Raw genomic sequence first — 23,947 nt, 5'->3', positions numbered from 1 at the left:
CCACTGCTGCCGTGTAGTACAATAGAGATAATAGCACCAATAATAGCCATGAAAATAAATATATACCTTCCGTGCGGGCTTCGCCGCCGTAGTTGGGGATGTATGTATGCGGATCCTGCGTATCCTGCTGCAGTCCGCGAGGGCTCCTGCGCCGACCATATAGAATACCATTATATAATATATATATATATGTGTGTGTATGTATGTACACTATCGGCACAATTTATATTATTGGAGCAGTATGAGGATGAAAAAACGCCATTACTGTGATGACCCGAAGGCCGAAACGCACTTCGGATCGCGTACATCACGCACGCGGTGAGTTCCATCAATCGGTGGTCGCGCCTGTGACTCGCTCGCCCTTCTCGCGACCGCTCACCGCTCACCCGCCCACCTTGCCATTCCATAAAACGACCGGCGGCGTGCGAGTGCACCTAATGTATATTATAAGCTCTCACGTTTTACCGCGACCACGGTATAGTTGCACCGCCGCCACCGCCGACAGGTTCCTTAAGATTAATTGTTGTATTATGCAGTTCGGGTCTCGGTGTGATGTAAATCCTATTAGTTCGGCGCCGTTACGAAGGGCGCGTGCGGTCCGCGCGTACCTACCAATAACGCATATACATATACAGGGTGATTCATCGAGCAAGTTCGTACCCGTTTTTACTTTCATAATGAATCTATATGGAAATTCTGATTTTTAGAATTTGTAAATATGTGTACATAAAGACCATATTTACTTGAGATTTTTTGTACTACTTAATTATATAGTAGGTAGGCAAGTGTTCAAACCGCAATGTTAGGCACAATCTTCTGTTTTTCAAATGAGAACCCACACTTCCCCCCTCCTCCCTTTTTACTGTAAATTATTTTGTTGATGATTATTTTTAATAAAATTTGATAGTTTATTCTGAGTAACTAAAACGTGTTGTACTATAGGTAAGTATAATTGTCCTTAAAAATGGTTTTGCACAAATTCAAAATAGATGTCATATTGGATTTAGTATTTATATTCCTATCCTTGGACCATTTCTTACAAATTATAAATGTTGATAGATTGATATTAATTAATAAAATTGTCGAATTACCAAAGCCTTTATATCTTCCAAACTCGTTATCGTTGACTCACCTATAATAACTATTCTTAGACCTTAGTACATTGCAAGTTTATGTGACTCAAAAACTACAAGTTCGAATTTTGGTTTTGTTGTGTCAACATTATCACAGAAAAATGATTTGCCAATTGATTTACAGTAGGAAAAGATGGTGGACTCATTTGGTAAACAGAAGTTTGTAGTTCCATAGGGCACTCGTATAGGTACCTATACAAAAATCTCTAGGATCTGAAAATGTGGTCTTTAACAGAAGGTATGAAAATTCAAAAAGTCAGATTTTGATTTTTCTACATTATAGAATAGAAAAAGGAGGGCTTGTTGAATCACCCTGTATTAGCTATCCGTACTGCGATGATAATAATTATATGTACGTCGCTGTACACTTCGAGGTGGGATTTTATTTTATTTTTGTTTTGGCCGCGAGTTTTAATTAAAAGCAAAATCGCGTGAGGTGTACGCGACTGTGCAGTTATCGTGCGGGCGTGTGAAAAAGACAGATCGAACAATAGTAAATAATTATATGATAGAAACACTACAAAACCACGACTCTGCCGGACGAGCTTCGGCAATAATTGAAATGTCCTTTATAATATTATGCACCGCTGCAGCAGCTGGTATAATATATTAATATATGTGAATAATAATAATATTATATGTTTGAATGTTAATTGCCTCATTTTCCGCCAACGATTTATCGATGATAAATTACCGCTGTCCCAACATGTGTCGCACTATAAACGACTCTTACGTAGGTACCATATATAATAATGTCATAGCTATAAAATAATATATACAATATAAACATATTGCCCAGTAAAATCGTATGCTATGTAAGTGATAATTATGTCGTATCAGTCGGATACTGCGTCAGTTCCGAATAACCCGCAAGAATAACTGCAGTAGAGTATTAATATAATATTATATATACGGTAATACGGTATGTAGATATACCTAGGTATATACTAAATGTACTTGTAATTAAAACTGCGACTTTTATTCGCAACCCACTACACATTCCGAACACCGCACGACGACGACCAATCGCCATTTCTCTTTTTATTATACCTCGCCAGGATATCCTAATTATTCGATACTAAATAGGTTATTTGTCTTCTTTATTGAACACTGCGGACAATTGAATTGATTAGAATAAAATAAAAGTAGGTATTTTTTATTTATAAAAATCTTTTATTCACTATTAATCATTAATCAATACAAAATAAAACTGAGTTATTATCGACTCTTAAAAATGTTTGGTGAACTTTTCTTTTTTTAGACTCACATTCGCGAAGTGATAAATGTTTGATTTTATAATATAATGATATTTTTTTTTTTGTTTTTTTCTGTCTGTCAATCGTCATTATTTTCGGGCAGTAAAAATACTTTGACTTTCAACTTTGAAGATGATTTCTGGTAATAAATTGAATCTAGTTAGTTTTTTAGGGGAATAAAAAGTGAAAACACAGAAAATTTCAAAATAACATGAGAAGAAATAAAAAACTTTTTGCATTTAATAAATTTGGATGCAATAATCACAATAAACCTTAGTATTGACTATTAGTTGGTGGTTTCAACTTTCAACATTGATAATAATATTAACATCACATGGATGCTTTTTAATAGGTATACCCCGAAAATTGACCACGGCGACGGTTATGTACCTATATCACCTAACTATAACGCCGTGTGATAACCATTGCAGTTGTATTAAAATCCGTCAAGGTAAGCAGTATTAGATATAAATTATAATATTATAAACTATAATACGTATACCTATTGCCTATATAAACATATTATTTTTATTTATGATGTGAGCAAGTTAGGCGTGATTGATTATATCAGGCGTGGTATGAAATAAAAATATATATTCTGCAAATAACGTTTATATAACTTACATTGAATACGTTCAAATCTAATATCGAAATAGTAAATATAGATACTTATACTTGTATCATGTTATAATAACTATAAGTGTACGTTTGTCCTGTGATTAATTATTGGTAACGTGTTACTATGGAATACTGGCTTTCTTACTGATGGTTTTAGTTATTTTATTTACCAGTTAAAATACAATAATTATCCGTGTACTTAAAACCGGTTTAACGTCACCGTGTACGACTAGACGTAGTAATAAATGTCGACTAAAATATGTAGTAAAATAATTGTACGTTTTGTCGTGATAGATTTATTAAAAATATATATATTTATGTACTCCGTTAGGTTAGGTTAGGTTAGGTTAACCTAACCGTATTCAGCGCAATTCTTTTAACATTAAACACTGAACACTCATTTTTTAAAGAAGCCTATTCGATTTTTGTAGGTACAGCTGTAGGTATAAAATCTAGAGATTTTTAGAAAAGTATTGTGTTTATCAGGTTACGAAGTTAAAAAATACTTATATAATATAAGTCACAAATTAAAAATCAAAATATGATACACATTATGATGTAGGTAGACAGTGGTTTCAATGACAATCATATAAGGGGCGAAAACAAATACAATATATAAAGCATTATTATATAAAATTTAAAAATTGCATGTACCTATTTTACATTTTCCAAAAAGAAATACTTTACCTTAATCATCTTAAATACCTAACGAACGTTCGTAGGTAGACACGTGAAATTTGGCAAAAAGGTAGGTCTTTAGTGCAAGTAAAATGTAAAAATTTAAAAATTGCTAATTTCTTAAAATTAGTTGCACCTTAGAGTTTAGGGGTATGTATAGGGTCGTATTATTTCAAATTTTACAAAACCTGCAAATTGTAGAGGAATATTCATCAATCAGATGTTAACAAGAGTACTGAATTTAAATATTTTATCAGTTTTGATGGTAAGAGTAAAAAGCAGTTCTTAGTTAAAGATTTTAGAGGTTTCAAACTAGGCCAGTTTTAAAGAAAAATAACCTGTGGGTGATTGAAATCTAATTCAGTTGTTCGACAACGCCAAAGACATGAAAGAAACTGGCTAAGTGATAAGCAATACAATTAAAAGAGATTTGTATTTGAAAGAGTTTTTATGAATGCATTTGTTTTTATTTTTTATTAAGAGGACGCCTCACCCGCATATGTTATCTCCGTCTTACATAGTGCATAACATAGCAAATTGTACGCTCAGCAGAACACGTGTAGCTCCATTAGCTTAAAAATTTGGGTGAATTGAGGAAATCTCATGGGCTTTTTATTATATTTTAATTTTAAAGCGAGTTATGAGTATTTTAAGATGTACAAACATTTACAATTTTAAAATACTCATAACTCGCTTTAAAGTTAAAATATAATAAAAATCCTACGAGATTGTCTAGATAATAATCTTACTTTTAAATTTTATAAGAGGTCAATTCACTCTAATTTTTAAACTAACGGAGCTACACGTGTTCTGCTGAGCGTACAATTTGCTATGTTACGCACTTGTAAGACGGAGACAACATATTATGCGGGTGCCGTCCTCTTATTGAATAAAGAATAAGAGCATACTTGGCCGCAATGTAGATATCACTACTTTGATGGGCAGACTTTTTCGGAAGAAGTTTTTTGGGTCAGTGACTTGGCCTTTTTTTCACGGTTAAGTTTTTCAGTTTTTGTAGGATATAATATTCAAAAACAATAATATATGAATTAACGATATCATAATATTATGATCGACTGCGAATAGTATTATAAATCAAACTATAAAAATAGAATATTTTATGTTATGTGCGGTGTGTAAACGACGTTATGCTGGCTGACGAATTAATAACAATATTTAGAAACTCGTGACCTCATACGCATTACTATTATTATTATTATTATTACTACATCGCCTTGGCGCCATGACCATTGATTCGAGTGACTTCGCGTGCGGGACTATACAATATAATACTATGTGCATCTTATATAATATACACCCTTCACCCACCCTAGCCCAAGCGGTTCGGTTGCGTTGCCGGTGGCAACCGAGACTGCTTTCTTCGGTAGGTAACGTGCGACAGTGGAGGCGATTTCGAGTCTTCTGCCTTTGATTCCGGCAATTATTATTATTATTATTATTATTATTATTATTGTGTACCTACCCATCATATTGTTCCAAAGGGTTCCGTTCTGGATGATAATAGTATTAAACGCTGTGCGTGTCGCGACTCGAGGGTTTCCCGCAGGCAGGCATATAAGGCATACGGTGGCTCTCGGGGGTCGGGTGCGTGGTTTATAACAGACTGAGGGCTGAGGGCTGAGTACGTGATTGTGCGAATATTATATCATAATTCAAAATAAATAGCACGCACGTATTTGACATATTATATATTATATTACCGCATGATCTAGGGAGAGCAAGTGCGGAGGTTCCTAGCCACAGGCGCCGTTTACCGCAGAAGCGAAAGGCGTCCAGACGTTGATATAAAAAAAAGAAAGAAGCAAAGAATTTAATTTTAAAACTGAAAATTTCCCATTTACAAAAAAAAAGGGGAAGTACATAACCGCTCTTCTGTTATGTTATAGGAGTCAAGTGTACCTATCGTCATTGAGTAGGCACTGTAGGCTGTAGCTGATATGGATAAGTTAGGTTTGAATTGTGGTGACAAATCCTGTAGTATCAAGCCTGGGGGACACAGGGGACAAAGTCCTGGGGCCCATTGATTTTGGGGGTCCATTATCCCCAATATATATTTTTTTAATACGTTCAAAATATGTTTTCGAACTGCAGTTTTCAAAAAAACAAAATTATTTTAGTAGGTATTTATAGTACCTAAATAATTTATTTATAATTATTAAATAAAAATGTTCTTAATTTTATACCACGAAAAATTGCTAAACGATAAATGATAATACATTTTAAATTTTAATTCTAGTAATTTATAACAATATGATATATGACTTTATGAGTATGATACCTACCTACTATGATGAAGTCACAGATTTCTGTTTAGAAGTCTGTGGATAGTATGGATCATAGACATAATATATTTGATGTGGCACGGTGGTTGGCCGAAGTCACTAACGTGTTCTGAGGTGAAACATCGGCTGGCGTCGCTAGCTCCCGGATGGATTTTAGTGACGAATCCCCGCTCCATATACATTATACACGTGTTCCAAACTTACCATACCCACCAGCTAAAAATAAAAATAAAAAAATTAAGTTAAAATGTTAATTTGATTTGAAAATTGATTTAAATAATGATTATTTTTATTATTTACTTATACTATAGTTTAAATAATTAACTTTTTAATAAATTTCAAATGTAGATAATATATTATTAAATTTTAAAAATTTGTTTGTTCATTATACTTTATAACAATATATTCAAAAATAAATGAGATATAATATGACACTGAATGTTTTCAAGCACCGTTGTCCGTTACCCCAGCACTGCCAAGTTTGAAACTGAATATCAAAATTATCCAGTATTATGTACTTTATTTTGTACAATTTTGTACAACCAAAATAAAATTTTGTGCCCCTCCCCTAACACGAGAAAACGCGATTTTCCCATGTCCGTGCTGCGGTAACTTTACCCCAGTACTGCCCATGACCAATTATTATCAAATCAAAATTTAACCCGTACAGTATTATGTACTTTATTTTATACAATTTTGTACAAGCAAAATAAAGTTTTGTATACCTCCTCTAACACGAGAAAACAAAATTTTCCCCATGTCTGTGCTGTGGTAAAATATGTATTACTATAGGTACAACCGTACAAGTATTCGCTGGAATCATATTTATTTTTCAAAATGAGTACCTACAATGTTAATTAAACTATAAAATAAATATTAAAAAATTGGTTATCCTTAGTTTCTCAAATGGTTGCTATAAAAATCAATATTACTTTTATTACTTTAAAATTTTAATTTTCAGCATTAAATGTACCTAATTGTTTTACAATGCAATTAAAATTTGATTTTAATTGTATAACAATAGATTAAACAATTAATTGTGTTAGTCTTATAAGTGTACAAAAATAATTATACTATCATAATATTTTATTTTTGTACAGTATACACCAATACATATTATTACAATGAGTGTATCAAACATAACCTAACCTACCCATAATAATGTACCACAGTTAAGACTTAAGAGGCCTCGCGACTGTCGTCAATTTTAGCTCAAAAGACCTTATGTTTTAACAAAATTAAAGTTATTTTTCGTTGTCCGATTTTTATTCTGAAAAACCCGAACTCGCCAGAAAATTGTCTATAGATTGTACGGAACACTTAGTAAAAATTAAAACTTATAATATTATTGTAAACTGTAATTGATTAGAAATTGCCTAAATGTTACCCCTTGAATATTAGCCGTACGAGGTCCCTTAACGAAATGAATAATGATATCATTAGTAGGGTTCGGATTTAAAGGCAATAGGTATAATCAATAAAAAAGCATTTAAAGAAATTATTATGATTATAATTTATATTATTATAATCATCATTGTGAATGTAAATTTTGCTATGTTGCGCGTGGGTCGGAGGGAGAAAACAAACAGTGCGCTGACAATATCCTCTTAACGTTTATACAATTATACGTAAATAAGGAATACAATTATTTATTAATTACAATCAGCAAGATTTTCGTTTAAAAATACGAATGTTATTACCTACTTGTTGTTCCAAACAAATAAGAATGCCGATAGCTAGAATGCCTGATTACGTGCCATATACTACTATATTATTACAATTATTCGATAAAATTTTGATTTTGGTATTTTAGTTTAAAATAAATAAACAAATTAAATAGGTACCTATCTTGTTTTTATATTTTGTTTTTCGATAAATGTCAATAGCAATCAACAATTGTATTTACCAATTAAAATGTTTTCTATATCTAAATATAATTAAAAATATCAACAAACCACAATTTTTTCTAATTGTTTTAAGTTAAAATGTTGACAAAATTCAGCAAAATCACGAAAATTCGGAAATTATTTTGTAGTTAAACATTACGTGCAGGTACAATTTTAAATTTTATTAGCTAAAGCTTGGAAATATTTTAGTATTACAATGTCGTTGGTAATCGGTTCTTACAGATACATAACAATTTCAAAAAGACAGCTGATGTAAAACTTTATCTTATAGATATTTCAAGTTCAAATGTCAATGAAATTGGATAATTAAACAACAAAAAAATAAGGATTTTTTTATTGCAACTTAAAGCTTTTCATTGCCACATTTATTAATAATTATTTATACAATTGAATTTTCAAAATTCCTACTTAAGATTCATTTTAAGCTATTTAAAAACCAACATAGTCATACCGTTCTATTATGGTAGATACCTACTTTTGTATTGACATATATGTTACCTATATGTTAACAACAACTAGTAAATATTGTATGAAGTATTACAATAATTGTATTATAATGAATGCAACTTTTTGCTGTCAAAAATGAGTTTAATCTTGTGCTTATTGTAGAAAAAGAAATGACTAATAGCAATATAAATATATGGTAAAATATCCTTAAAAATATAGGCTGATACATTTTTTGAAAACTTTTGCAAAGTTAACTAGGTTTATAACACTGTTACCAATGTATTTGCAACCTACCATAACACTAAAAAAAAAACAATAAAATTATTTTATCCTCGCAGGATTAGGTATTATAAATATATATATTAAAAATATCCTTAGAAATAAAGTCACACTTTTTGCTTAGAATCACTTTATAATTGTATATTATACTCGTGTAATGATTTATCATTGAATTCAAATTTAACATTTCCAATATGGTATAACTATTTAAATTAAAGTAATTAGTGATAACTGATAAAAAAAATTTAAATATTAACAATTATAAATTGGGTGTTTTTCCCTCATTTCTTCCATATCATAGCTAATTAAAAAATTTAAAAATTTAAAAGGAGATGATCTCAAAAAGCCTCGAGGATAATTTACTAATGAAGGGCGGAAATTAAAAATACCTAATGGTTTAATTAATAGTAATTGTATAACAGATGCAAATTACCCTCGTGTCACTCCTTGTATACTAATTTGCATTTTATTTTCAAAGTATTTGAACATATAATACCAATTTAATACAATATCTATTTTACAATAAAATGTATATTGTACATACTATATTTCAAATAAATTGATCACATTTTTTCAATAATAATAATTATTAATTTATTTTCATAATTTTAAGTTTATAATAAAACTCCATTAAATTAAAATACTGAATGAGTTGCATAAAATAACTGATGAGTATATTACCTCTATTTAATATTATTTACGCATTTATTTTAGAAATTCAAATATAACTGTAGAATATTCAATGAATTATCTAAGACGTATTCTTTATTTAATTTATTCAAATATAACAATCATTATTTTGGTGATATTATGTCGTTCAACAATAGTCAAATTTGTTAATAGTTGACTTACTAATTTTAAAAAAAAAACCTAAACAATTATAAATTCAAAACTTTTAAAAATGATTGAATTAAATGAATTAATTAAGATAAAATAAATAGTATATACCTACTCTAAAAATAACATAAAGAAATACTTAACAAATAGGTACAATATACAATCGTTTTACATCTTGACTAATTATCTAGTTTTTTACACATAGAAAAGTATCGTCAAACTGCTTCAACTCTACTTTCAACAAATCTGCTTTGTTTCTTAAAATCTTTGCAATTTCAGTTGACTTAGTTAACATGTTCAGTTCTCGATCCAAATTTTTCATTTCATCATTTAGATTAGTAGCAGATTCGTCAACTAATTGGCATAATCGTGCAAAAGTAGTTGAAAGTTCCTGTTGTACTTGATGGCTACAATTTGCAGATGTTAAATCAACAATCAAACGAAGCTTGGCAGTAGCATGATCAACATATTGTCTTTTGAATTCTCGTTCTTTTGCTTTTGTTGTCCAAGACAAACGCTCATATAAATAAAGGACCCCATAAACAGCACCAGTAGCTACAATCAAACGCCATCCAACTGTTTTTAGCATCTAAAAAAGAGAGAATTCAAATTCTGTTCAATATCACAAATATATTAATACTTACAAATCCTGCTAAAACGAGTCCTCCCACGGTACCTTGAGTACCCACAGACGCAGCCACAACACGAGATATCATGGATAAATTTTGTTCCACAGCTAAACTATTATCAAAGCCACTAAATGAACCATCAACAGCACTGGTTGATGGATTGTGAGATGGGGACTAGAAATAATTATGTTACATTTACAATGACAATTAAATAATTCAAACAAAAAAAAATGTATTTACTATTAGAACCCTTGATTGATTACGTGACCAATTGGCTAATGATGATACACGGGTAATTAATTTGGATAAGCCCCAAGAGAATTTGAATTCAAGCTGTTCGTGGAAATCACCACATAGATTATCACAATGTAAACGATACAAAACTTCAAATGGTTCACGTTTGGGATTTGTTACATTGATGTTCCGTTTATCTTCTGGCAATAGCGTTGACATCTTATCAATCATTTCTCTTTGACTTTGATCTATATTCATAGCCAATGCAGTAGATAGTTTAGCTCGCAAATTGCTACCAAGCCCTGATTCTACATGGCTATGAAGTTCTTTTTTATAAACATTTAAAACTAATGTTTCTGGATGAAATGGTAAATTGAATTCGTCAACTAAAACCGATAATCTGCGAATTTCATCATTAAGGGCTTTAGACACCTAAAAACAAAACCAAAGAACAGATAGTTATTACTTATTATACACATATACACCGTATAAAGTAAATTCACTTTATCCTCCACATCATCAACCATCTGATGGATTTTCATTTTCATTTGATTTGTTATGCATATAAGTTGTTGTTCTGTAAAATTCAATTTTTCTTGAAATTCTTTTTTTTGACACATTTTTGAATGTGTTTGTTCTTGACTTCTATTGTAAATTGTTTCCATAATCTTATACATTTCTCTAAAAATAATACAAGAATAATTAGTTTTAGTTCAAATTATTCGAATAATTTTTTTAACGTTTATTCTCTATACTCCATTGACGTTTATAAGGACCCACAGCGGCCAACTTTTGTACAGGAGTGTGACTTTACACAGGCACTTAGCAAGCTTATAAATGGTTAACTCTGTAGGGGTGACAAACTAGTGTTGCCTGACCGCTTCTCGATTAAAATGGATTCACACCGAGGATCCTTTTTAACGCAAATGCAGAATGGAACAATGCAGAATTTATTAAATTAAAAATTATAATTACATTTGTATTATAGTGTTTTATAAGTTGTATAAATACTATGAATAAAATAAACATTAATAATTATTGATAAAAATCTCACTTGACTAAATGTTTTCCTTGCTGTGAATGATTTAAAAACTTAGTCTTGATTGCAGATTTTGAGATACACTCCTCAAATCTACGTTCAAATTCTTCAAACTCCATATATCTAGCACTAAAACCTTCAGCTAATGCTCCACTATTTAAAGCTTGGCCATTGCGTTCTTTTACACGAGCCTGTAACACTTCTTTAGCAGAAATAAAAAATATACGAGACACTGCCTCCTCTGGTGTGCAAACTTTCAACTCCTTTACCAAAAAATCTGTAGCTCGCTCCATGTGTTGTTTACGCACCTAATGAAAAAATGTATATGTTAATTTTTTAATTAATTATTTTTTAAATAAGCAAAATAAATAAATTATTATCAAGCTTCAAACATAAAACTATAATAATATGCATATATATATAATGAATACAACACACTTATTATTATTAATAAATTGTTCAGAAAATTTGACAGAAACAAGGCTTTTTCTTACCTGTTCTTGGCTATTAAACTGGATGGAAAGATAATAACATAAAAAAGGATAGGTATTTAATAATAATGTATACTTAAATATGATCATAAGATTTACCTGGTCTAAGAACTCTGGTTCATTAGCGGATGCATCCCAGCGGTTATTCAATATAAAAATATTTGGCTTAGATAATTTTGTCGATACTTTATGAAAAAAATTCTTCTCCTAAAAGTAGTATAATTTGTATTATAAGTACAGAATGGAAGTTAGTTATTATTGTTAAAACATTTAGTTTTCAGATTATAGTTTTACAAACTAAACCATAAACGTGGTAATAATTAAAGCAATTTACTGTATTATAGTTAATGCATACAGCATATTATTAGGAAATAATGATACTTTGGGATAAGTATATCTCAACATAGATAGTTGTGGATAATTATAATTAATATTATTTTAAACATTTTACTTGAAATTCAATAATATTAACAGTACTCATAAAATATACTGCAAATCTGATTTAATATAAATTGAAAATTATTTCATTGTTTCAAATTCACTAACAATTCACTACAGAACATTAAAAAAAATTAAAACAAATTTTGTTGGGTGTTTTTTTGATGTTTTTCAGCTTTACAGCTTTGTAGTGAATTAACAATTGGAGATTAAGTTCTGAAAATCTTCACTGCACTTCTCCTAGCCAATGTGAATTTAACAAGACCCCAAACAACATAATCCGTTCTCTTGTTTCGGAAATCTACCTCGCCAAATTAAAATCTAGCAAAAAATAACCCTTTTTTTTATCTGTGAAAAATTAAATAATTTTTTTTAAAATTTTAATTCCACATTTACTATCTACTTGATAATCCTTTTTTAATGAGTTATCAACCAACTTTCTAGCTATCACAGTTTAGGAGAAAAGTTAAAAAAATAGAAATGTTGGGACGTTATATGGATTCAAATGGTTATACCGGTTGGGCGTGTTATCAAATCTCTCTCATTAATATTTTATATTAAAGCTAGCTAAATTACCCACCTACTCATCATTACTGAGTTACATTTTTATTATTATCCTATTTAACACAAATTCTTGGAGTTTTCAAAATTCAGACTTTTTCATTTCAATTACCATACTTACTTGATTAAAAATCAAGAAAGTAAAATTAAAAAAATTAAAAAACTAAAAATTATAGACAGTTATTTTTTAAATATTTATTGATAAAATAAATAAAACCTTGACTGTCATAGGTATTAGTAACTAGTAAGGACCTTTTCGTGTTGACTAACAAAAAAATAACTGTATATAAGATATAAAAGTGTCTCAACAAAATAAGGATTAATTAGAATAATTAAGACAAAACTTTATTATAAGACTATATTAAAAAAAAAATGTTCAAAATATTAAAATAGTTGTGTTTAAAATTTAAATCATAAGCAACAAATAGAAAAAAGTTTAAAAATATATATATATGAAAATAAAATAAAAATGTAAATATTATATTTAACAGTTATATATTATACTACTTATTACTTAAAGTAAAATAATAATTTAAAACCATAATAATTCATAACTATAATTAATATTCTACTAAAAGTTTTAAACTAAGAAATAGTAAATCAAAAAAGAAAATGAAGACTCTATTTTTAAATAATATGAATTTTAAATATTACTTCTAAACTTACAAATTAATTGAAAAATTTTAATTGACCATTTAATATAAAAACAATAGAATAAACATGATATAAATCAAATCTTTGATTGCATATACTACATACATTATACTTGTATAATATTTCAAATTTTAAAGAAATTTCATTCAAATTATTGCACTTAAAAAATTAATCTCAGTCATAGATAATATAATATTATGGATAGCCCCCACCAGCTTTACCAAATGATAAGTTATGGGATAATATATTTTTTATACTAGGGTCGTCATTTTTTTTTCATTTTTTACTTATATATTATCTATGTTCTTAGCAAAAATATATATTTACTAAATTACTGTAATTGATTCAATTTTGATTATCAACAGTTGGATATTTTTTTATTGTCATGAAAGACTGGATGCAGTAAACAAACAGCAAGAAGAAAACAAGATAATGAAACAAAAAAACATTTTTAAAAATATTGTTTAATGTTATGAAAAAACAAACATAAGCACATTTTCATAGGTTCCTGGTACAATAGTGACGCAATCATCAAACTGCTACGACCACGGACATATTAATTAAATACTATTACAACATTTATTTGTGTCATCCACGACCATCAGGACCATTGAACGACGCCAAATACCAGGGTCCCAACAATGGTAAGAAAAAAAATGAATAAAAACCTATTTTTATTGTCTGATGATATAATAATAAAATGTGTTTAATTTAAATGATTTTTGTTAATATTTTAATTTTGTAACCCATATTTTATTAAACCATTTTAACATAAATATATTTTAGTTTACTTGATGTAGAATAATGATTGTGTTGATCTATTTTTACGATTACGTTGTACAATTGCCAATAGTGTGTATACAAATACAATACTGTGTGATTCTAATATGAAAAAACATTCATAATTTCAAAACTATCAATGTTTTTTAAAAAAATGTCATATCAATTCAAGTTTTAAAAATTAACAATTTGAAAAATATACATATTTCATTTGTATTGTTTTATAAGTTGTTTACTTTTTTGATTGACTACATTCATTTTTAATTTCTTATTTCAAAGCAGAATATTAGAATATTGTACAGAATACATCGATACCTGTGACAAAAACGACAAAGTAAAATAGCCTGAAAATGGAATGCAAGGGTCCTCATAAGTTGCTTAAATAACAGTTTAAAAATATTAAAGATACATAGACACAATTTTTTTTACATGCATTTAAAGTTCAAATATTGAAAAAATTTATCAAAATCTCGAAAATTTTAAAAGTTATTTTTCAGTTAAAAATTAATAACATTTTTTAATTTAATAGCTAACATTTAAATTTTAATAAAAGATTCACAGTAAGTTTTTTTTACATTTAGTTAAAAAAAATCACTAGAGAGTATCATTAATTTCTTATGAGCGTTTTAAATATTTTATGATATTTGATATTCAGAATTTTTTAGTTATTAAATTCGATTATTTATACATGTATGTTAGGATCACACACTGTTCCACTCATAATCATATATTGTATGCAACGATTAATCAGTGAATTCATATCTAACACATCCATTACAATGACATACTTGACTACTACTGTACAGCATAGAGGTAACAACTTGTCCACCTTTTTTCTCAAAAATATTTTTTTATTTCATATTAATTATGTACTAATTAATAAGATTTGTTACTTGTTTAATGTTTTTACAACTTCAAGTATTTAAAATACATAAAATGTATTTTTTTCAAGCTAAGGAATAAATGTAAGAGAATAATTTTAATTTGTGCATTACCTATTTAAAATATAATATATTTAATAATAATTATTAATTATATATAATTTAACTTTTTTTGTTTAAGTTTTGATCTACCTACTCTAAAATATTAATTTCATAATTTATATATTTAATTTTATTTATAATATACACAATTGACTTACAGTAACCATTAATGTGGATTCGGCATTAGCAACTAACACAAAAACATCAGCATCAATACAATGTGCATCAATCCAATCATCCAAATGTGGAGTAACATCCACTCCTGGAGAATCAACTAAAGCTACATCATCTCTTAGTAAGCTACATTTATCTTTTGGCCAATAAACATGTACCAATTCTTTTTCATTCAACTGTTTTTCATAATTCAATGCATGTGCTAAGTGAGTAACGGACTGAAAAATAAATTTCATAATTAAATTAAATTAAAACATTAATCATACAAATGTAAACATAGAATATAGTGGACATCTACTTACTTCTACATTCTGTTTTTCATTACTACCTTCAGTAACTAAATATGCATCACCAGTTTGAGACCCTTCAACTTGCAGAAAACAATTAGTTGTATGACCAATACCACTAGGAAGGACTTTTTCACCCAGCATCGCATTTACAACTGTACTCTTTCCATTGCTCGTTCTAAATATTGTATTAATGTTTCAAACATCTTATTAATAAAACAAATATTTAATATGATATACTACCATAAAAATTTTGTTCTCCAAATAAACACAATCAATGAAATTTATTTTGATTGTAAATAAAATTTTAAAAATATTTACAAGCTCTAATAATAAAAATGTTTAAATTTCAATTCATAATAAAAAATTAAGAATAATGCAAAAAAAAAAAATCTTTATAATTTATATCTTTTGCTCTACTGTTAATGTTAGTAGTAAATATAATACATATAATACAGTGAAATCTACCTAAACGAATACCTCTAAACAGTGGTAGTTTTTTTGAGAACAAACTATTAACCTCTTAAAAACCAAACCTTCTGAATAGCAGACAAAATTTTGGCAACCAAGAGTGTCTGGTATTTAGAAATTTCACTTTATTTGTAAGTTTTGAACTACATACAATCAAACAAAAAAAAACACAAACCTGCCAAAGAACGCAACTTTCATATGATCACGAGTCAATACTTCACAAATTCCTTTGACTTTAGATCTATAATCCAATATAGACTTTAATTCATTTCCAACAATCACATCAGGACATATCTTATTCACATCTAAAAAATATAATTATAGTATTAATAAATAATAAAATATAAAATTGTATGAACATTGAATACATCAATGATAAAAGTCTAACACTGTATACAAAATCTCAAACAGTATCCCTAATGTATTAATACTTTGATTATTTTTTTTTATAATATCTAAATAAGAATAATATGATCTAATATTATAATAGTATATGACTGAAAGAAGTAATAAACAAACAATTATTAAAATAAAATATAATTATTGTTTTAGCCAAATTCTTAAATTTATAATAATTAAATTATACATTTATATAGAAATAAATAAAATTGTTATTTTAAATAATTATTCTGTTTTAATTATTTGCGATTAACAAATATAGAATATTAATATACCTATTATTAATTGACCAATAAGTATGGTTTGTAGGAAATTTTTATGTACAATAAAAAAATAAAAAATTGTCTCTAACTTCAAACTCAAGTTGCCAATAACAAATTTCTCATTTTAAATAAACTATATTACTGTAATAATATAATATAACCAGACTTAATTTTAAAAAAATTTATAAGAATTTTAAACACATTTTATTTAATTATATTTAAATTTTAACATAAATATACAATTTCTTTGTAAATAATACTAGAGGATTGTTGGAGCTAGCGAGTACACTCAGGGCAGATCAAGGAATGAAAAAAGATGTGTGCTCGAAACTCAATGTACATAGTTCTGTATATAAGTCATATAAATAATAAATATTAAGTAAATACTTGTAGCTTTAGTAATAAATTATTAACAAATATGATAATAATTACCAATCATCCGTTCAGATGCATCAGCCACATAATCTTGAATATCAACAAATATGTTATTGATTTGTTTTTTGGCTTGGCCAAACACCTGTAAAGGTGAAAAATTTTGTGTATCTGTCACTACTACTGAATCGCCAAATCCAATTGTGCGATTAAAATAAGCTGCCATTTATGAAAAATATATGATTGACGGTGACAACATGCAAAGCTCAAATGCTACCTGCCAAAAAAAAAAAAAACAAAAACAAATTAGAAATAATAATTGGTAAAGTAGCTTAATAAACATCAAATAACATAATAGGTACGTTGTTACGGGAATATCCTAAAATACTTTTAACATCCTATAGGTACTTTTAATATCGTGCATGTTAAAATAACTTTGGAATCATACCTGTTTATTCCAAGACATTAATTTAAGTACACTAAACAAATAAAAAGTTCTTATTAATAAATAGAATCCATTCAACTTTGATCGGGTTAAACTTTGTATCAAATGTATTAAATAGTTTGTTTTTGTATAGATCAGGGAAGTTTTGACGATAAACCAACATTTATTAATGTTTAGATTATTGTGGTATACTTACGTTTATTCAATTCAAGAGAATATCAATTATCGACCAAAAAATCAATGCCTGCCTGTGGTCTATATTCAACTGAAATCATATTATACAAGACGCAAAAGAACAGTAATGGTATTTTCCACAGAGCAACAACAACAATTATATCTTTCGTTTTTTAATCTCTTTTCTACGAGATTCTCTTTGCAAGAGAAAAAATAATCATTTTAAAATTGTTAAATTATAATATTCCCGTGCGGCCGTGCCTTAAGATAGCGTAAAAATGATAATAAAAAATGGCATGGAGCAGTTGGGTCCCCCGAGATAACAGCTTATCATATCCAGATTAATATCATGGAATAAACGCTTAAATCGGGGGACCAAGAAAAATGCAGGTGCACCAACTTAGAAATATAAAATGTCCCATTACATTTCAATTTTCATTCCAAAATTACATTTAAAATTTAAATATTATTGTACAGTTATTGTACACACAATAATTATTGTAAAGTTCGAAAAATTAAAAATATCGCAGATTTGATGAGTTGTTTTCCGGAAAATCATGAAAGATAGGGCGAAAGGGTTTTCAAAACCTGAATATTTGAAATAACAAATTCTGCGAAAAATATTCGAGTTCAACCACCAGGTGACCGAGAAACTGAAAATTTCCAAATTTGGAAAATCTTGCTTACGAGTTACATATTTTTTACTAATTTAAAACGAGTTATTCAACACTAGATGATATTAATCATAATTATTAAAATTGTGTGATACTGCACTTCTGTACTTGGCTAATGTTGAATTTATACATTATACATTATATCAATATAAATATTTAATAAAAGCTAAGTAGGGTCACAAATAAAAAAACTAATACTGAAACTACCCACCTAAACTTACAAACTTTTACAACTTGAATGCTCGAAAATAGTTTGTTCGTGACATCACTGGTGAATCTTTATAACACTGAACTCATAATAAGTTTGATTATTCTTGATTAACTATTGATAAAATAATATTATGTGTCCATTTATATACCAATGACATTACAACGCTGTTATAGGAATACACGATTGAGTGATATACATTTCCAATAACAATATGATGCATCATATGTTGAATATGGTGTAATGCTATTAATTTTATGTTCAATAACAGTTATTTAAATGCAGTTTCAAAAACTTACATACATACATATATTATTAATATCAATTGTAAATTCATTAGAATATATAAGCAGTATAAAACTTAAAAACTGCATTTACTTGTCTAAATTCTATATATATTTTATGTATAAGGTACATAGTTACGTAAGATACAAACATAAGTAATGTACAAATTATAAAACTAAGATTTTATACGTATTAAAAAAAATTGTATAGCTAAAATTTAAAATATAAGATAAATAATATATATATATTTTGTCTAAGTTTATCAGTAAACGGAAGCAAAAAAAATACATTTACGTATACATTAAATAGACAAAATATAACTTGAAGTGAAGAATACATTATTGAATACAGTAGAGATAGGACAAGTTTACAATAATTAAATGATTCATTTTTTTTCAATTAAATAAACTGGTTCAGACTGTACAGAGAATCATTTGATCATAATAATCATAATTTATTTGTTCATGACCGCCACTGACAAGTTCATTCAATTGAATCATTAATCAATTCTAATGCGAGTTGTTTCTTATCATAATTATACAAAATTAAATTAAATGAAAATAAAAAGGTGGATGAGTGGATGTCGCTCTGCTGTACAGTAGGTTACAAGTGGGTCACTGTAATGGATGGGGTTAAATTTTAATTCAATGATATAATATCATTATATAAGAAAAACGATTCTGAGCGAAAACGGTCAGTCAGCCTATGATATTACCAAGTATATTTGATGATATTATTGTGAATAAAGTAATTTATATATAACCTATTTACGTGGAGCCTCGTTTTCAATTTTAAATCCTTAGCTATAAAAGACAAAATAACTACAAAATAATTATTAAATTATAAATTTGATAAATGTTGTCAAAATTTGAACTTTAAATGCTTATAAAAAAAAATTGTGCCTATGTAATTTTAATATTTTTCAACTGCTATTAGAACGATATATCAGGAGCCTTATATTAAATATTTTCACGCTTTTTTACCCAACAAATAAAAATTTATTGATATTTATAGAAAAAAAAAACTAAAAAAATTAAAAACTGACAATGTCCGTAAACAGCTCAAAAAGAGTCAAAATATTTTCAACATTTTATGGTGTATAGAAAATGCTAATATGAACATTCAGTGAAATTTTCAAGTATCTACAGTCATTCGTTTTTTAATTACAATAAAATAAGAAAATTGTTACATGAGAAATCGAGTAAATATCAAATGTTGTAAAAATATAAATTTCAGACGCTCATAAAAATTTAATTTAAGTTTCTTCTAGACATTTTTTTTTTGATAAAGGTAGACAAACTTATGAGTAATCTTATATTACATTTTCAAATCTTAGATTTAAAAAGAAAAATTTTTATGAATTCTCAACTCAAAATAATTTGCTAATTTTCGTGATTTTTCCGTATTTTGTCAAAATTTGAACTTTAAATGCTTATAAATAAAAACTGTGACTAAGGATTTTTAATTTTTTTCATCTGCCTTTGAAAAAATAACTTAGGAGTCTTCTATTAAATTTTCAAGCTTTTTTACTCAACAGATAAAATTTTATTGATATTTATATAAACAAACTAAAAAAAATGGAAATTGACAATGTCCGTAAACAGCTCAAAATATTTGGAAAATTTTATGGTGTATAGGAAACGCAAATATAAACATTCAGTCAAAATTTCATGTATCTACAATCATTTGTTTTAGAGTTGCACCAAAAACCAAAATCGATTTTCTCGAAAAAAAATTTTGCGTAAAAATTCCCGTTTTTCCTTAATTTTTCTTTTGTTTTTCACGTCGCGTTTGAAAACTACTGGGAAATTTTTACTTTTGACCCCCAAAGTACCAACTAGATTCACTTTCCTATCAGAAAAGTTACTATTGAAGAAAATCCAAGCACTTTTACTGTCCTAAAACGTGATGACAGACCCAAAAATAAAAAAAAAACACACATCATTGTAAAATCAATACATTCATCGCTTCGTTCAGAATCTAAAATTAGTTTGTTGACACATTAAAAAGACACTAAATAATAATAATCTACATCTTATATGGAGTTAAGTAAAAAGTAATTATAATTAATATTAGTCTCAACTATCTACTCACCAAGTATCTATTAAGTTTAATTTTTACCAACAAACCATGTTTCGTAATCAAATGCGAGATATTTATCAATAGAGTATTATGGACAACTGGCTGGACAGTGATGTGATATGATATTTAATCTTTTATTTGGGTAAATATTTAAACATAAATTCAATCAACCAACCAGGGAAATTTTATTTTAGCACATTGGAAATGTAAATTTGTTTCTTAAATTACATTTTAACCGTTTCTTATTTTATTTTATTGTATTTATTAATAAGAAAAATGTCAATCCCCTAAAGTAGAGTTCAATAAATTGTAGTAAAAATATGAACTTCAAAAAATACGAAATTGTTTTTTTCAATATTTTATTTATAATATCTATTTATTAGATTTTGTAATTTGTAATTTAGTTTTATAAAATAGTAAGTTTTTGTACATCAAGTGTCAGAAATAGCTGGAGTGGATTGTTGTGAACGAGACATCTCTAATATATATAATATATAATATTAGGGCCATGTCCTTGAGTATAGCTAGGTGCAATGTTTTAATGTTATTAATTATTATTAAAGTTCTAATACTAATAAGACAGAATTGAAATCCCTACTCATGGTACCCAATTTATTTAGTTGTGCCCCTAACCACAGTCACACAGTATGGCACTTGACACGGATTACAGAATAACACAATATTATTACAGATATCGGATTATTAATTGTTGGTTATTGTTGTAATATGTGATAGATACCAATAGGCTATATTCAGCATTTACAATAGTATATTATAATAGTATTGTTCATTTTATTAATATTTCAATCATCAAGATCAACAATCGTGCATTTGTGTAAAAATCAAGATGTTATGTTGCGGAGTATGTAATGGAGTTGTAAATACAGTTTCCGGATATATGCTGATAAATATATACACCGGCATTTATCCGGAAATGGTATTTACAACTCCATGTGGTATAACTTGATGAAATTTTTTCAAGGGTAAACCTAGAAGTTGAAGCTAGATGCCCATTTTGTTCATTACTCGTAAACTGCCATGTGGAACCTTTAGTGGAAACAGTTTTTTTGAAGAAGTTTTTCCAAACAGAATAATCTTTTAAATGGCTTGAGTACATGCATACACCAGGACCAGTTACTGTAACTTGCTAACTAAAATTGAAAAAAAAAACAACTATATTAATTAAATTATTTTGAAAATTGTAATAATTTAATAGCTCAATATCATATTAAAAACCAATGTAGTAAAATAATAACCAATCAACATTATTCATAGTCCTAACACATATAGTTTTTTCCATTATAATATAGCGAACATCCTTGTGTTATAGTTGTGAACATATAGCGTATACTTGTATTTATTATTATTTTCTATGACATGGAGAAAAATAACAATAAAAACTGTTTAATATTATGAATAGTTAGTAACTCTATCATAGCATTTACCATTACTATATAATCGATGCTTAAGAATAAGCTTTTAAGATAATTTTATTTTGATAATTTAACAAATAGCAATGCATAAAGTAGGTCTCAACCATCCTTAGTTTAAGTAATACTATTTCTTTTCTTAGGCCAAAGTCTAGTTTATGAATTGAATCTTATTTGAGTCATAAGTAGGTACAGCCTTAAGCAATTACAAAATCTCAAGTGTTAAATCCACATCTGACTGCAACTTTGTAACATAGTTTTAATGTAGCTGTTAAGTTGTTTCAGATATATCATCATAACCAATAAGTAATACATTATAGGAACTTTAAAACTATATACAGAACTTACATGAATTGAGTTATGAAGGTTTGAATGTGATTGTTGTAACTTGTAAATGGCATAATATTAAGTTTAACTTGGTTTTTGCAATGGTTTTAATTCTTTGTAGATACATTTTACCTAGAAATAATACAATGTTGTATAACATAAAATTTAAAGAATATGCAAGCAGATTAGTAGCCAAAATGTATGTACGACTTACGAAAATTTAAGGTGAACTGTTTAAATTTGTAATTTCTATACTGCACACGATAGTTAACAATGAACATATTGTACAAAACCTAATTAAAAAGTAAAACAATTAAATAATTAATAAATTAAATAAAAAATACCAAGATATTAACGAATAATTATTATTTAGTATTTATTTTTGAATTGAACATAACATCAATTATTGTTTGCTGTCATTTGAAGTGGTAACCATCTACAACCTGAACAATGGTTATACATGTTAATAATTCATTATCATAATTTAAAATCTATGATTATTTGATAAAGCAAATTTTGTACGGTTTTTTGGTTTTTCTATTGTTTTTCCAAGCTATCTATTTAACAGCTGAAAAATTCGTTACACCGACCATTTAAATGGAATCTCCATAAAATTTTCTATCGGCATAATTTTGATTTCACCATTTCTCGTTCTCCTATGTGGTATTAATCTCATCCACAAACAAACGACCACTATAGTTCTGAATAGAGTACATACCTAATATTATAATATACATCTGTCATTTACTAATTTACTATACGTTTATACCTCTTGTCCAGCGTTAGTAAATTTCAAGACATGTCATATTATAGTATTATAACAAAATACATTTAGTTATAATCATTTTCGAGACGTATAGGACATAGGTGCATCATAAACTTTGATGATTGAAACTTAAAGTTCATCAATTATATAAACAATTGTTCATGTTTAACACTCTTAAATAGATTTATTATCGATGTGATTATATGAATAGGTAACTACTTCTGGGAAAACTACTAACATAGAAAGTTGTATACTATGTTACTGGCGTAATTACCAAACGCGAACTAACTAACATATAAATATGTAATAGTTTTTAAAGTTCA

At 27.7% G+C, this 23,947-nt stretch overlaps 1 protein-coding gene and 1 long non-coding RNA gene across 3 annotated transcripts; both read right to left on the bottom strand.

Moving 5' to 3' along the window:
* Positions 1-9,364: 9,364 nt before the first annotated feature.
* Positions 9,365-18,124, bottom strand: LOC132948942 (transmembrane GTPase Marf). Of its 2 annotated transcripts, XM_061019644.1 has the most exons (12): positions 17,875-18,124; positions 17,294-17,510; positions 16,375-16,504; positions 15,744-15,906; positions 15,426-15,659; positions 11,951-12,058; positions 11,855-11,872; positions 11,376-11,668; positions 10,825-11,002; positions 10,328-10,753; positions 10,103-10,261; positions 9,365-10,047 (listed from the first exon to the last, which is right to left on the bottom strand). In XM_061019644.1, the coding sequence occupies exons 2-12, from the start codon at positions 17,457-17,459 to the stop codon at positions 9,646-9,648; spliced, it is 2,277 nt and encodes a 758-aa protein (XP_060875627.1). In that variant the 5' UTR covers positions 17,460-17,510; positions 17,875-18,124; the 3' UTR covers positions 9,365-9,645. The 2 variants fall into 2 exon arrangements, with proteins under 2 accessions (XP_060875627.1, XP_060875628.1); XM_061019645.1 differs by lacking the exon at positions 11,855-11,872 and having other exon boundaries at positions 17,875-18,123.
* Positions 18,125-21,882: 3,758 nt separating this feature from the next.
* On the bottom strand, positions 21,883-23,200 carry LOC132948029 (uncharacterized). The gene is made up of 3 exons (XR_009664986.1): positions 23,073-23,200; positions 22,880-22,990; positions 21,883-22,252 (listed from the first exon to the last, which is right to left on the bottom strand). It is a non-coding gene; the product is annotated as an uncharacterized LOC132948029 (long non-coding RNA).
* Between the last annotated feature and the right edge of the window lie 747 nt (positions 23,201-23,947).

This window comes from Metopolophium dirhodum, chromosome 7 (assembly GCF_019925205.1).
Source record: "Metopolophium dirhodum isolate CAU chromosome 7, ASM1992520v1, whole genome shotgun sequence".
NCBI classification, from domain to species: domain Eukaryota; kingdom Metazoa; phylum Arthropoda; class Insecta; order Hemiptera; family Aphididae; genus Metopolophium; species Metopolophium dirhodum.
The sequence above is the reverse complement of the archived record's forward strand: the minus strand, read 5'-3'. Positions and strand labels throughout refer to the sequence as shown.

Excerpts from the sequence above, each read along its gene's own strand:
- LOC132948942 (XM_061019644.1), bottom strand. The coding sequence starts at position 17,459 with ATGGCAGCTTATTTTAATCGCACAATTGGATTTGGCGATTCAGTAGTA. Across the intron at positions 16,505-17,293 it reads TGCATCTGAACGGATGATTG|ATGTGAATAAGATATGTCCT; the intron begins GTAATTATTATC and ends TATATTTTTTAG. Across the intron at positions 12,059-15,425 it reads AATCCACATTAATGGTTACT|GAGAAGAATTTTTTTCATAA; the intron begins GTAAGTCAATTG and ends TACTACTTTTAG.